Consider the following 15,815-nt stretch of genomic DNA (forward strand, 5'->3'; position numbering starts at 1 on the left):
GTTCTCAGTTACAATATATTGTCACTTTTATGTTTGAAGTTTCAACTATAGGTTGTTTCTTATTTTTTCTAAATAGTTTTGACCTGCTTATATTGAAAGAAGTGGTACAAAAAATGGCAGGAATAGAAATTACAGAGGAAATGACAATGGAGCAACTAGAGGCCATGACTGGTGGAGAGCAACTAAAAGCTGAGGTGAGAGTTGCTATTTTTATTTATTGATTTTTTTTTAAGTTCGAAATGTATGCATGCTCATGTTAAAGAGTCCAAACAGTACATAAGTACATAAACCAAACATCAGAGCCATACTTATTCTCCTCTCACAACTGTCCACACCTTCCTTTTAAAAATTGTGATTATTAGTTATTTTAACCTTTAGTTAAATGTTTTTTTGTTTTTAAAAAAATATATTTTATTGATTTTTTACAGAGAAGAAGGGAGCGGGATAGAGAGTTAGAAACATCAATTAGCTTCCTCCTGCACACCCCCTACTGGGGATGTGCCCGCAACCAAGGTACATGCCCTTGACCGGAATCGAACCTGGGACCCCTTAGTCCTCAGGCTGATGCTCTATCCACTGAGTCAAACTGGTTAGGGCTAGTTAAATGTTTTTATTAATTTTTTTAGAGAGAGAGAGAGGAAGGGAGAGAGTGAGAAAGAGAGAAATATTGATTTGTTGATCCACTTATTTATGCATGCATTGGTTGATCCTTGTATGTGCCCTGACCAGGGATCAAATCCTCAACCTTGGTATCTCTGGATGACGTTCTAACCAACTGAACTACCTGGCCAGAGCATATATTTTTTAAAAAATATTTTAAAATACATTTTATTTATTTTTTTACAGAAAGGAAGGGAAAGGGATAGAGAGTTAGAAACATTGATGAGAGAGAAACATCGATCAGCTGCCTCCTGCACACCCCCTACTGGGGACGTGTCCACAACCAAGGTACATGCTCTTGACCGGAATCGAACCTGGGACCTTTCAGTCCGCAGTCCGACACTCTATCCACTGAGCCAAACCGGTTTCGGCTGAACTACCTGGCCAGAGCATATTTTAACCTTTTTAAAAAGCTGAAACAAAGTAAAGAAAAAGGAATACTTTCTTGATTTATATGTTCCCCTCAAGCTGCCCTGGTGTCTGTAAGGGAAATAAACCACATCTGTAAAGGAAATAAATATCAAATCTTCTGTGGTCCTTGATATCCTAACTGGCATAAATCTGAACATAGTTACTCTATTGTTGAATCTGTTCCACACTGAATAAAGAATAATCTATATATATAAAAGGCTAAGTGACCGACCATACTTCCATCTGACTGTCCAACCGACCAGCCGGTACATATGAACGTGCACTGACAATTTAATTTTGTATTTTAATTTTATAATACTACTAGAGGCCCAGTGCAAGAAATTCGTGCATGGGTGTGTGTGTGTGTGTGTGTGTGTGTGTCCGTGTCCGTGTCCGTCCCTCAGCCCAGCCTGCACCCTCTCTAATCTGGGAACCCCTCGAAGGATGTCCGAATGCCCGTTTAGGCCCAATCATAACGGGCATTCGGATATCCCTCTCACAATCCAGGACTGCTGGCTCCCAACTGCTCTCCTGCCTGCCTTCCTGATTGCCCCTAACCACTTCTGCCTGCCAGCCTGATCACCCCCTAACCACACCCCTGCCAGCCTGATTGATATCTAACTGCTCCCCTGCCAGCCTGTTTGCTCCTAACTGCCCTCCCCTGCAGGCCTGGTCACCTCTAACTGCCCTCCCCTGCAGGCCTGGCCCCCCCTAACTGCTCTCCCCTGCAGGCCTGGGTCCCCCCCAACTGCCCTTCCCTGCAGGCCCAGTCGCCCCCAACTTCCCTTCCCTGCAGGCTTGATTGCCCCCAACTTCCCTACCTTGCAGGCCTGGTCCCCCCCAACTTCCCTCCCTTGCAGGCCTGGTCCCTCCCAACTGCCCTCCCCTGCTGGCCATCTTGTGGCGGCCATCTTGTGTCCACATGGGGGCAGCCATCTTGTGTGTTGGAGTGATGGTCAATTTGCATATCATTCTTTTATTAGATAGGATAGAGGCCTGGTGCACGGGTGGGGGCCAGCTGGTTTGCCCTGAAGGGTGTCCAGGATCGGTGGAGGTTCCCTTGGGGCATGGAGTGGCCTGGGCGAGGGGCCTGTGGTGGTTTGCAGGCCGGCCACACGCCCCCCCCCCTCCCCAGCGACCCAAGTGGAGGCCCTGGTATCTGGGATTTATTTATCTTCTGTAATTGAAACTTTGTAGCCTTGAGTGGAGTCCAGGGTGTGCGGAAAGCTTGGCTTCCTCCATTGCCTGGGAAACCCAAGCCTCCTGCTCGCTCCGTGGCTGCAGCCATCTTTGTTGGGTTAATTTGCATACTCACTCCTGATTGGCTGGTGAGCGTGGCTTGTGGGTGTAGCAGAGGTATGGTAAATTTGCATATTACTCTTTTATTAGATAGGATATTATATATACTATTTTGACATGTAATTTTTATTTTATTTTATTTTTTTTAATTTTTTATTGAGGTATTATATGTGTACATATCTTACCATTACCCCCCCCCACCCCACACCCACACATGCCCTCACCCCCCAGAATTTTGCGTCCATTGTTTATGCTTATATGCATGCATACAAGTCCTTTGTTTGATTTCTTATCCCCCCCCCTAACTTTACCCCTGTAATTTGAAAGTCTGTTTGTTGCTTTACTGTCTCTGTATCTATCTTTTTGTTCATCAGTTTATAATGTTCTTTATTATCCATAAATGAGTGAGATCATGTGGTATTTTTCTTTCTTTGACTGGCTTATTTCACTTAGTATAATATTCTCCAATTCCATCCAGGTTGCTGCAAATGATGAGAATTCCTTCTTTTTTATGGCAGCATAGTATTCCATTGTGTAGATGTACCACAGTTTTCTGATAGTAGTACATATATCTCCTTTTTTTTCCCTATTGACCTTCCCCCAGCCTCCCCTACCCCCTGTCGCATACCGCATGAATCTTTCTTCTAATTAATTTCCTTTCAATGTGCAAGAATCCATGCACCGGGCTACTAGTCTTTTATAAGAGACTGTATGGTAGAAAATGGAAAATAGGCAGAAGTTTCAAGGCAGTTGACAGTTATCTAAGTCAGTGACTATAACTAGTAACAGTGTCATTAAAATAAATTTTCAAAGAAAGGGAAAGTAAATTTATGTCTTCTCTTTTGCAGGGTGGTTATTTTGGCCAGATAAGAAACACTAAAAAATCCTCCCAGAGATTAAAGGATGCATTATTGGACCATGATCTTGCTCTTCCCCTCTGTTTGCTTATGGCTCAGCAGAGGAATGGGGTGATCTTTCAAGAAGGTGGAGAGAAACATTTGAAACTTGTGGGAAAGCTCTATGATCAGGCAAGTTAAAGTGGCTTTTGTGTTTATGTTGATTTTTTAAAATCCCAATAATGGCAAATATAGCATGTTCTATAACTCTAAAAAATGTAATTTTGCACATATGAGTGTGAAACAGCTCTAATGTGAAGTGTAAAGTAGACATTCTGGAAATGGGCTATATCTGTGCAAATTATGATATTTAATCAGTGGCTCTTGGAGATGTAATAATATGTATAAGGTTTTCAATTAAGTAGATAACTAAGTTGTTTGCTCTCATATCTTTCCTAATCTCTGGAATTTCAGTCACTGCAAAGTAGATGTGATCTTTATTTATAAAATATATTTATAAATATTAAGCACCAAATCTATGGTTCACTTACAAAATGTGTTTAACAATCACTATATTACAAGGAAAAAGGATCACATATATTTTATAAATGAAGTTTTCATCTTTTAAGGGCAAGTAAATTGACTTCTGTCTACATAAAATTGTTATATGTGATTTAAGTAAATATATTCTGCTACTAAAAGTGATGAACAATAACTTGGAACTTGAGAACTTGTTGATCTTAAAGCCTCAGATTAGTATACTTTCAGTACCTTGGCATCTTTTTTGTAATTTGATTATGTTTGTAGATTGTCTTTAAAGTTCTTTCAGTTTGTCAAATTTAAATTCTTGTTAATCAAAATATTGTTTAAATGCACCTTAATCGTTTTGGAAAAGGTTTTATGTTGTTTTTGTAAAATGATAGCACATTTGTGTTTTTTTGTCTTATTTTTTAAATTTAGTGTCATGATACCCTGGTACAGTTTGGTGGGTTTTTAGCATCTAATCTAAGCACAGAAGATTATATAAAGCGAGTGCCTTCAATTGATGTGCTCTGTAACGAATTTCATACACCCCATGATGCAGCATTTTTCCTGTCTAGGCCAATGTATGCACACCATATTTCAGTAAGTATAAATATCATTGCTGTCATTTACGAACAATTACAAATAATTTTAACTGTTTTATTTGTAATTGCATTTTACTTTGACATAGATATAGATTGTCTCTTGGAGAGTTACTCTTTTGTTAGTACTCATCTCTGAGCAGTGTATAATGAAAATGTCCCCTTTAAAAGTAAGTCTTACTAGTTCTATAATTTTACTGTTACTATGCCACTAGTTGTCCAGGTTGATGTCTTATGGGCCCTCTATAACTATAGCTCTCAAACATTACTGTAGATGAGAATCACCAACAAAGCATCTTAAAAACTGAGTCCCATGTTCCATAATTCTAATTTTGTTTTAAACCTCACCCAAGGACATGTTCATTGATTTTTAGAGAGAGGGAGCGGGAAAGAGAGAAACATTGAGTGTACCCTGACCAGGGCCAGGGGATTAAACTCATAACCGAGATATGTGTCCTCACTGGAAATCGAACCCAAGGCCTTTTGGTATGGGACAATGCTCCAACCAGCTGAGCCACACTGGCCAGGGCCCCCAATTCTAATTTAATAACTTGAATGGTACCCGGAAATGTGTTTGTTTTGTTTTTATTTATTTTTTAATATATTTTATTGATTTTTTTACAGAGAGGAAGGGAGAGGGATAGAGAGTTAGAAACACCGATGAGAGAGAAACATCAATCAGCTGCCTCCTGCACACTCTCTACTGGTGATGTGCCCGCAACCAAGGTACATGCCCTTGACCGGAATCAAACCTGGGACCCTTCAGTCCACAGGCCGACGCTCTATCCACTGAGCCAAACTGGTCAGGGCTATTTGTTTGTATTTTAAGAAGTACTAGATGATTCTGAAATTAATGAATGTGGTATGTCATTCTGAGAAACACTCCTGTTAAATACAGAGTCCTGTTTCCTCAATGACAATATCCCTGTCAGATAGTTGACTTGCTATTATGCATACTGCCTTGAAAGAAATATAGACAGAAAGTCTTAACTACTCCCAAACATTCTAAAAATTCTTACAGTGTCTGTTGTGTAACTTCTAGGAAAGGTGTATTTATGGTTGTTTTATTTCTCTCCACCTACATGAAACAACTGAAAACAAAAAACATCATGAAAAGCAAACTAGAGCCTTCTGAAGCAGAGTATCCCAGTAGTGACTGGGACGAGGAGACAGCCCTCTCTACTCTATCTGCCACTGTTTACCTGCAAAGCAGTGACCTCTAATTGGAATTCATTTTTCCTTTTCCCTCAGGGCCATGGTCCTCTGTTTGGAATCTGGTACTTTCCCACTCTGACTCGAATCCCAGCATATTCTTAATTTTGGGTTAGAATTGGATTCTGGCCCTTTTGGTTATTGTTTTTAAGTCTGTACTATACAAAGCTTCCTTTACAAATTTGGGGAAAGATCTCAGACTTGTCTCTTAAGCGAGGATACCTTCTTTGTTCCCAGTAGGGATACAAGGCTGTGTAGTACAGTCATGGAAAAAAGGCACTGAGAAATTTGGTGTATAATTGATCATTTAACCAACCATTAGCTCTTAGTGTTTACATATCAACTGCTACAGTCTCACAACTCCCTCTAACAACTAACTAAATGTTAATTGGTTTAATTATCACTTTATTTGCATGCAGGTATTCTTTGGTGTACTTTCTAGAGGAGAAAGGGGAATAATGGTGAAGGAATAGACCTTTTCTTACTTATTTATTTATTTAGTCTTTATTGTTGAAAGTGTTACATATGTCCCCTTTACCCCAATTGACTTCTTCTAAGCTTTTCTTGTACTTTAGAATCTCTCAATTCAGAATATCTTACGCTCTTTGCATAGTTATGCCTTGTGTTGTCACTCTCCCCCCCCCCCACAGTAGATCAGGGAGAATTTCTTCATCTCAGGAATTCTAACCTGCCTTGTACTATACTGAGAACACACTAATCAGCGATATTGAAGCCTAGCAAACAGAAACACCTGGTTACCTGAAGTTAGCTGAACTTTTCTAGGTCAGAAAATGGAGCAGGTCATTCATACCAATAGTTTCCTTTTCTGTAGCTTGTGTAAAATATTATGCCTTTGTCATTTAAGGGATACAAAACTAAACAAAGAAATATCATTTCCTCCTCAGGGTTGAGGAAGAAAACAAAGAACTATACAGAAGTGGCTATACAGAGCCTACATGCCACCCTCTGGAAAGGGAGTTCCTCAGCAACCTTGGTTGCAGTGGATGATATCCCTGGGGATCTTTGCTTTTGCTGTTTTTAGTAAAAGCCTCTCTTGAAGAGCCTTTGATGAGAGAATATGAGTATTGGAGGACTGCTAGGTCCCTTCCATAAGTTGACTACTAGCAGGCTTTCATGAGAATAATTCAGCCAACCAAACACTGCTTAAATTATTGGGCCAGCAAGAGCTTTTTTTAAACCAATAATTAGAAGTACAGCAATAACTGTGGATATCAGTTCTGTTCCATAGATCTAGTTCCCCAGGTGACTTGAGATGTAGAACTATTGTGCCTCTCCATTAAACTAAAGATGTGAGCTTGATGAGGGTTTTAAACTGACTTTAGACAAGGAAATGTTCATCCTAGGTAAATATGCAATGTAACTGATCAAGCCTATTTTTTTTAACTAGGTAGGGAATAGGGGGTGCATAGCAATAGAAGTAACAGATTCAGAACCAGAGGATTGGGGAGACTGGGGCTATCATATAATCCTCTCATACCTATAACCTAATATTTGAGTTTTAATTGCTCTGAACCACCTTGTAACATGTGTCTGAAAAGCTCCCCTCAGTTAATCTATATCTCACTCAAACCAGTTAGCTAAGCTACCTTATGCAGGTAGTTTGAGCACGAATTTATCTTGTTTTGTTAGAACCTTAGCAGATGTCATTCTGCTCACAGGGATTCATGTTAGTTACCATCATTAGGACCTGCTCTCAAAATTTTAAAACCCTTTCTTATCTCAGCTACTGTTCTCTCAGGTCTCTGATGTAATTGGGACTTCTCTCTCATAAGTAATGTTCTTTGTAACTTTGTCACCTGTGTGGTCTCAGTAGTTATCAGCGTGTTCTGTAAAATGTGAATAACATGAGATAAATCTTCCTACTTCTAGAATAATTATACTATTCTCATAGCCTGCTTGAGATACCCTCTGGAACAAAGAGTACATAGTATGCCTTCAATTTCAGTGAGCCTGAGGTAAAGCAGCACTCAGGAAGGAAGAGTCTTTGCCTAAACTTTAATTCTGACCTTTTAGTTCTGGGTTTCATGTTTAGCACAAACTGTGAATGATTAAGTGCTTTTCTAACATGAAGAAGAAGCTAGTTTTAGATCTCCTCTCAGGTTCATATTCAGGGGTGATACCTAACCCAAACAGAATTTTCTGGGTGAGGGCTCCGTCATCCTAAAGAGACTGAGGGACATGAGACAGTAGTAATAGCTTCACCTGGTATTACTTTATTTTTGACATTTGGCATACACTCTGTGAACTAATAATGTAGTTCTTCCCATTGTACTAACATTCTTTTTCTCATACAGTTAAGAGTATGGCCTTCCTCTGGCTCTCCTCCTACTTAGGACAAACCAACCAGGCCAAAAAAGCTAGTGTCAGTTCCCACACACTTTAAACTCCAATATACCATAGCCATTAATAGAAAATCTTATTAGTTTGGCATTAGGGTGACAAGTTGATCCTGGTTTGCCTGGGACTTTCCCAGTTTTAGCACTAAAGTCTTGAATGCTGGGAAACCCCTAAATTACTGGCAAACCTGGACAGTTGGTCAACCTACTTAGTCTTATGGTGACTTTCTCAATAACATTTTTAGCATTGATCCAGCTTATTTTTTGTTGTTGTTTTTTTTGTTAATCTTCACCTGAGGATATATTTCCATTGATTTTTAGAGAGAGTAGAAGGGAGGAGGAGAGACACTGAGAGAGAAACATCGATGTAAGAGAGACAACATCGATTAGTTGCCTCCAACATGACCTCTGACCAGGGCCAGGGATCGAGCCTGCAACCAAGGTACATGTCCTTGGCTGGAATTGAATCCGGGACCCTTCAGATGCAGTCCGACACTATATTCATTGAGCCAAACCAGCTAGGGCTGATCCAGTTTCTTCTTCTCTCTCTCTTTTATTTTTTTTTTAACTCTTTGCACTCGCTTGCTTTTTTCTCGATTCCTTTATTCTACTCGGGATTTAATTTTTTAAATACCCCAGATTTTACAAAGTGCGGCAGTAGAATAAAAAACTGGAGTTTCTTTTCATACAAACTTATTTATTTGGATTTTTTTATATTTCAAATTATTGATACATTCAAAGAGTAATTTGCACTCGACATCCGAGTACAAAAGGTTAATATATTTTACTGATTTCAGAGAGGAAGGGAGATGGAGAGAGAGAGAGAGAGAGAGAGAGAGAGAGAAATCAATGATGAGAGAGAATCATTGATTGGCTATCTCCTGCACGCCCCCTACTGGGGATCAAGCCCACAACCCGGGCATGTGCCCTTGACCAGAATTGAACCTGGGACCCTTCAGTCTTCATGCCAATACTCTATCCACTGAGCCATACCAGCTAGGGCTGATCTAGCTTCTTAATTGACAAATTGTAACAGCTGATAAGGACTACATGTAGTTATAAAACATTCTGTCCTTGTTGGCTGTAGTAGTTCCATCCTGCCTCTTTACCAGTGTTATAACCTTCTACTTGGTTCACTTGAATATCTCAAAAGCAGGAGTGGAAACCCTATATGCCCAATACATGATGCATCAATAAGAGAGAACAGGTTTGGGGGAATGGACCGGGGCCATACATACCTTATTCACTTACTCAACAGGTCAGATTCAATAAGAATCTTCTGAAAAGCTGCTAGTGAGCATACAGTACTAAAGATTGGAACAGCTTCCAGGAATGATTTATCTTAAAATAAATGTCTTTTTGGTAAGAAACTAGAATTCTTACAACAGTTTTGATTAGTCATCATCTGATATTTGAAAAGGGAACATAGATTTTTTTTTTCATTTAAAAAATTAATTATTTTTCCACCACTATTTATCCCCTCTATGCCCTCTTCCACTTCCACCCACCCCCTTCCCGAACTCTGCAGTCACCACACTGTTGTCCAGGCCCATGAGTTCTCTCTCTCTCTGAGTTCTCTCTCTCTCTCTCTTTTTTTCCTTTTTTTGCTCAGTCCCTCTACCACTACACTCTGAGCTGTCTTCCTGCTCTTTATCTATGAGTCTGTTTCACTTGGTAGCTCAGTTTGGGGAACATAGGTTTTTATACAGTGAAAGTCAATGCTATAAATTGTGTTGTGTATGTGTGTTTACTTTTTATTTCCAGTCCAAGTATGACGAACTTAAAAAATCAGAAAAGGGAAGTAAACAGCAACATAAAGTTCACAAGTATATTACATCATGTGAAATGGTGATGGCCCCTGTCCATGAAGCAGTGGTCTCCTTACATGTTTCCAAAGTCTGGGATGACATCAGCCCTCAATTCTATGCCACATTCTGGTCATTGACAATGTATGACCTTGCAGTTCCACACACCAGCTATGAACGGGAAGTCAGTAAACTTAAAGTCCAGATGAAAGCAATTGATGACAATCAGGAAATGGTAGGTTTCTATTCTAGTAGCTCAAGTACAATAACGTCATGGTATTAATTTAGCATTACCCATACTTTGAAATTGTGTTAGCTCGGGTTCCTTAAAGCCACAATCCTGTTGCTATATAATATTGTCCTAAGTGGGTTTAATGGTGACCTCTCAATGGTTGGGGCTGAGGGCTTGGTGAGTATGTGGAAGTTTTGATCATTCAAAAGGTATTTGAGTTTGCTTTTCTACTGAAGTCTATGTTAATGAACTTAAAAAATGATCTGTGTGATTCCAATTGCAAGAGCGATAGTAGTTCCAAAGAGGAGAACTCTTATAGGAGAAGGCTTTATTGAGGAGGTAAGTCTTGAGCTGGATAGGCCTTGAAGATAGATTATGTTTGAAAATAATGAAGGCAAATTGGCTACCCTAGAGCTCCAGCAAAGGTGTGAAGTAGTCCCAAGTTTAAGGAGGCCACGTTTACAGTAGCCAATGGGCTCAGTGGTAAGTTTGAACGGGGCCAGTGTATGTAGAGTAGTGAATGCTGGAAAAGAGGACTTGATAAAATTGAGGGTTATTTTAGATTTCTGAGGAGGGACTTAATGATAAAAATGCTACTTTAGAAAAATTATTCATGACAATGGTATGAGGGATGCATTTGATAGGGGAAAGGACTAGCAGTAGGCTGAAGATCAGCCAGGTGGCTTTTTGGGTAAGTCATTGTGAAGTGCTGAGAGCATAGACTATGGTGGAGGTTGTGGGAATGCACAAGACTTGTAAGGTATTGTGATATTGGAATGAAGGAGATGGAAGAGTCAAAGATGACTCTGTGCCTCAGAATAAAGGTACCAGTGTTGGGAAGGTATCCTGTTTTGATGGTGTACAAAGACTGAGTGACTTTGTCTTGAATTTGTTAAATGGAGGTGAAAAGCACATCTAAGTAGACTCCTGAACACCCCTGTTGAAGTAATGAATATAAAATAGCATTTATCTCTTTTTGAAAATTTTAATTAAAAGAAAGGGAGGCAGTGTGCCTGTAGTTAGAAAAATATCTCACTTATACTTTGTAGCCTCCAAATAAAAAGAAAAAAGAGAAGGAGCGCTGTACTGCCCTTCAGGACAAACTTCTTGAAGAAGAAAAGAAACAGATGGAACATGTACAGCGAGTTCTACAGAGACTGAAACTGGAAAAAGACAACTGGCTTTTAGCAAGTATGTTGTTGGAATTGTTCTGCTACTGCTATATTACAAAAGCAGAACTTTATAACTGGAGGTGTTGAAGTGTATTATATTTGTTTTTCAACTCTGTTCACTATCCCATTTTTTTGTTATTCATTAATGCAGAGTCATCTTCTCATGTTCACTGAAGGAATTGATTTAGTTTGCTGATAAAATTAAGTAGCTTATAACTATAATAATTTAACTTCTTGTATAAAATCTTATTTCTGGAGAAATTATAGATAGAAGAGTATCCACAGAGTAAAAATGAAAGTCTTATTCTAGGCATGACCCTTTGGTTGCTAACTATAAGTAGCTTGTGATTGTATAGCATTCTCTATACTAAAGTTAATATGTTGTCATGTTTAGTGTCCTTGAGGCACTTGAGGAAGAAGTTTACCACTTAATATATTCTTCCCTTATTTTTAGAATCTACCAAAAATGAGACCATCACAAAATTTCTACAGCTGTGTATATTTCCTCGATGTATTTTTTCAGCAATTGATGCTGTTTACTGTGCTCGTTTTGTTGAATTGGTACATCAACAGAAAACTCCAAATTTTTCCACACTTCTTTGTTATGATCGAGTAAGTTCTTTTTATTGCAACCTTTTTAAAAAAAAGTCTCATGCAAAGATAGCTAAACATTATAATCTATATAGGTATTGTTGTGTGTGTGGTTAAAAGCATGAACTCAAGAGCCAAGTGCCTGAACTTGAATCCTAGCTCTGCTAATTTCTAACTACATGATCTTTAGCAAGTTTTTAACCTCTCTGTGCCTCAGTTTTCTTATTGTAAAATGGGATAGTACCTACTTCATAAGATTGTTATGAGTATTAAATGAGTCACTACACACAAAAGCACTTTGAATAATGCCCAATACATAAAAAGCACCCCTAGTTAATCTATTAACTCAACATTTGGGTTTATATGTTTGCTATACTTGTCTCCATTTTTAACCTTCACCCCTCAAAAACAACATAAAAGCTTACAACTTTGCACATAACATAACAGCAGGGATGCTTTTCAGCATGGTCACATTCACAAGTTTTTGCACCTGGTGTTTTTCTTAATTACTGCATTTTGTGGTTTAAAATGTAATATATGTTACAGCATGTCATCTGCCTATTTCTGGTTTCTATCAGACTTGCCTCTGCTTACTGTCCCCCTAACCCCAGTGATATCTATGGCTAAGTCTCTGTCAAAGAAGTTATGATCCTATATAATAAAGAGCTAATATGCAAATGGTTATCACACCTTTACACTGTCATGCCTTAACGGCTCAGGCACTCAACACTGGGGAGAGAGGAATGAGGACCAGCCAGGCTGCAGCCCGGGAGAGGGACAAGCTGCACGCCCCATGGTCCCGGGTGTCAGTGGCTGCGCCTGCACCTGCAGCCTGGGAGAGGGATAAGCTGCCCGCCCCGCGGTCCTGGGCGCCTGCAGCTGTGGCCCGGGTAAAGCCGCCTGCCCATGGTCCTCTGTAGCTGCGGTCGGCCCGGGTGAAGCCAGCCTGGGTCCTGGGTGCCTGTGGCCAACCAGAGGGAGGAAAGCCCGGGTCCCGGGTGCCTGCGACCAGCTGGAGGAGGGAATCCTGGGTCCCGGGTGCAGGGTGAGGCAGAGGCGGTTAGGGGCGATCAGGCCAGCAGGGGAGCAGTTAGGGGTGATCAGGCAGGCAGGCAGAGGGGTTAGGGGTGATCAGGCAGGCAGAGGGGTTAGGGGCGATCAGGCAGGCAGGGAGACGAGAGGTTAGGAGCCAGCGGTTCCAGATTGCAAGAGGCGGTCAGACATCCCCGGAGGGGTCCCGGATTGGAGAGGGTGCAGGCCGGGCTGAGGGATTCCCCCCCCCCCCCCCGTGCATGAATTTTATGCACCGGGCTTCTAGTGTAATAATAATGATAGCTGTTTTCTTCTGTCACTGTAAATCAGCTTTCTTTATAAAAGTTTTGTTGTTGTTTTATGAATGTGCTATTTCCTCACCAAAGCTAAAATCTTTAAAGGTCTCTGGGATTGTGAATGTAAAAAGGGAAGATAGATTTCGACTGAATTTATCTGTTTGGTATATTATGATTTACTGTAACATGATCTTTTGATATTTTTGAACTAATTTTGACTTTAGTTTGTTTTTTTTCTCAAACATTTTTTCCTGTAGGTTTTCTCTGACATAATTTACACAGTTGCAAGTTGTACTGAAAATGAAGCTAGTCGATATGGGAGATTTCTTTGCTGCATGTTAGAGACTGTAACCAGGTGGCACAGTGATAGAGCCACATATGAAAAGGTATGACTAATAATATGCTTATATTTTACCCACATATATAATGACACTTCCAATAAAATCTCTAGGTTGTTCTGTTTTAAAAGGGGAGCTGAGTTTAAGATTCAGTTGTAAAACAGTGTTTAAAATTTAAGCATAATTCATCCATTATTAAAAGTGCTATATATTTTTATCCTATTTCAAATTGATAACATTCTAAATTAGTATTATGGAATAAACTGAGCCTTTCTATGAAAACTACCTATCATTCAAATACACATTATGTTTTCACATAGAATCATTAATCTAGTCTACTTACGTTTCAGCCTCTGCTACTTTGGGGGACAGATTTTTCTTTTAAAGTAACCATCTATTTTTGCCTCTTAGGAATGTGGAAATTATCCAGGATTCCTTACTATATTACGGGCAACTGGATTCGATGGCGGAAATAAAGCTGATCAATTAGACTATGAAAATTTTCGGCATGTTGTACATAAATGGCATTACAAACTAACCAAGGTAAAAAAATGTATTTCTCAAAGGTGTTTTTTTCTCTCTTCATACTTACACTTTTATAATGATCTTAAAATGTTTGTTGTAGGCATCAGTACATTGCCTTGAAACAGGCGAATATACTCACATCAGGAATATCTTGATTGTGCTAACAAAAATACTTCCTTGGTACCCAAAAGTTTTGAATCTGGGTCAGGCTTTGGAAAGAAGAGTGCATAAAATCTTCCAAGAAGAAAAAGAGAAGAGGCCTGATCTATATGCATTGGCTATGGGGTAACACAATTATACTTTAATGTGATTTTTATGAGACTAGATAACAGAAGGATTCTGAAGACTTTAAAATGTTTTACAGTGTTGAAGTTTATTTTCTGCTTTACTTCAGGAAATTATGGGAGATTATGCGATCATGTTCCCACAGGCTGGTGAGAGTTGTCACTTCTGATTATCAGCTTCCGGTCTATACTGGATGATAGTTTCACAAGTCATATAATATGTACTGGTTTTGAGGAAATGTAATTTTATCATCAATTGGGTTATCAGATCTTCAATAGTGGAAAAAAAAAAGGCATCTTAGTTTAAGGATTAATTTACATTGAAATTTTTATTTACCTTGCTAATTTTATTCTTTTAAACCTCATGTTTGTACTTTTTGATTTGTATTTGTATATTTAAACACTTTGTGCGACTTTCAGCTACTCTGGGCAGTTGAAAAGTAGAAAGTCATACATGATACCTGAAAATGAGTTTCATCACAAAGACCCCCCTCCGAGGAATGCAGTTGCCAGTGTACAAAATGGGCCTGGTGGTGGGTCTTCTTCATCGTCCATAGGAAGTGCATCTAAATCTGATGAAAGCGGTGCTGAGGAGAATGGTATGCTTATTTGTAGAAATTTATAAATAATATGGTTTGTTTCAACAAACTGAAATGTTTTGTATCACATGCCAAGTAAAATGCTGCCTTATAATTACTTCTTTATTCCCCAGGTAAGAGTATGTAACTGTCAAGGAGTAATCAATCCTTTGTTTCTTCTAATTAAACTCTAATCATTTTGCTATGAAATTGTAGTTTACTTATATTTAGGGGATTGTCAAATAAAATCTTACCTTTATTTCAGATAAATCAAGGGAGAGATCTCAGTGTGGTGTGAAAGCTGTTAATAAAGCTTCTAGTGCCACACCAAAAGGGAATTCAAGCAATGGAAATAGTGGCTCTAACAGGTAGGAACAAGTCAGTAAGAAACCCTTAATGATTAAAAACATGAAATATATTTTATGACTGTTTGTCTTAAAAATCTTACATTTTTATTCTTAAGCAGCAAAACCGTTAAAGAAAATGACAAAGAAAAAGGAAAAGAGAAAGAAAAAGAGAAAAAAGAAAAGACTCCAGCTACTACTCCAGAGGCCAGGGTACTTGGTAAAGATGGTAAAGACAAACCGAAGGAAGAGCGACCAAATAAAGATGAAAAAGCAAGAGAGACGAAGGAAAGAACACCTAAGTCCGACAAAGACAAAGAAAAATTCAAGAAGGAAGACAAAGCTAAAGATGAGAAATTCAAGACCACTGTCCCCAACGTAGAATCAAAATCAACTCAAGAAAAGGAAAGAGAGAAGGAGCCATCCAGAGAAAGAGATATAGCAAAGGAAATGAAATCAAAGGAAAATGTAAAAGGAGGAGAAAAAACTCCAGTTTCTGGGTCCTTGAAGTCACCTGTTCCCCGATCAGATATTACTGAGCCTGAAAGGGGCAAGTTTGCCTTTCTTTATATTTGTTTGCCTTTGGTCTTTGTAACGTATATTTGCGTTTGTCTCCTTGTTTTGGCAAGTTATCTAGGAACTTTACTGGGGCAACTAATACTTGATGACCTTAAAAGTTCGTCATATTTTGAGGTGTTTGAAAAAAGTGGAAGTATGTC

At 39.1% G+C, this 15,815-nt stretch overlaps 1 protein-coding gene across 10 annotated transcripts in view; it reads left to right on the plus strand.

Annotated features, from left to right (window-relative positions):
* THOC2 (THO complex subunit 2) overlaps nucleotides 1-15,815 on the plus strand; it is a 136,025-nt gene that overhangs the window by 101,033 nt on the left and 19,177 nt on the right. For 8 of the 10 annotated variants that reach the window (XR_013813197.1, XR_013813198.1, XM_079764753.1 and 5 more), the window contains exons 20-31: nucleotides 77-194; nucleotides 3,219-3,398; nucleotides 4,167-4,331; nucleotides 9,664-9,939; nucleotides 10,986-11,127; nucleotides 11,563-11,720; nucleotides 13,285-13,413; nucleotides 13,777-13,908; nucleotides 13,991-14,175; nucleotides 14,595-14,773; nucleotides 15,018-15,120; nucleotides 15,216-15,646. Coding sequence is in view for 8 of the 10 variants with exons in the window: in XM_079764753.1 (XP_079620879.1) it covers nucleotides 77-194; nucleotides 3,219-3,398; nucleotides 4,167-4,331; nucleotides 9,664-9,939; nucleotides 10,986-11,127; nucleotides 11,563-11,720; nucleotides 13,285-13,413; nucleotides 13,777-13,908; nucleotides 13,991-14,175; nucleotides 14,595-14,773; nucleotides 15,018-15,120; nucleotides 15,216-15,646 (2,198 nt within the window). In the remaining 2 variants the exon portion in view is untranslated. The remainder of the gene's footprint in view (nucleotides 1-76; nucleotides 195-3,218; nucleotides 3,399-4,166; nucleotides 4,332-9,663; nucleotides 9,940-10,985; nucleotides 11,128-11,562; nucleotides 11,721-13,284; nucleotides 13,414-13,776; nucleotides 13,909-13,990; nucleotides 14,176-14,594; nucleotides 14,774-15,017; nucleotides 15,121-15,215; nucleotides 15,647-15,815) is intronic. The other 2 variants (XM_079764754.1, XM_079764759.1) reach the window with 1 other exon arrangement.

This window comes from Cnephaeus nilssonii (genome assembly GCF_951640355.1).
Source record: "Cnephaeus nilssonii genome assembly, chromosome: X".
Lineage (NCBI taxonomy): Eukaryota > Metazoa > Chordata > Mammalia > Chiroptera > Vespertilionidae > Cnephaeus > Cnephaeus nilssonii.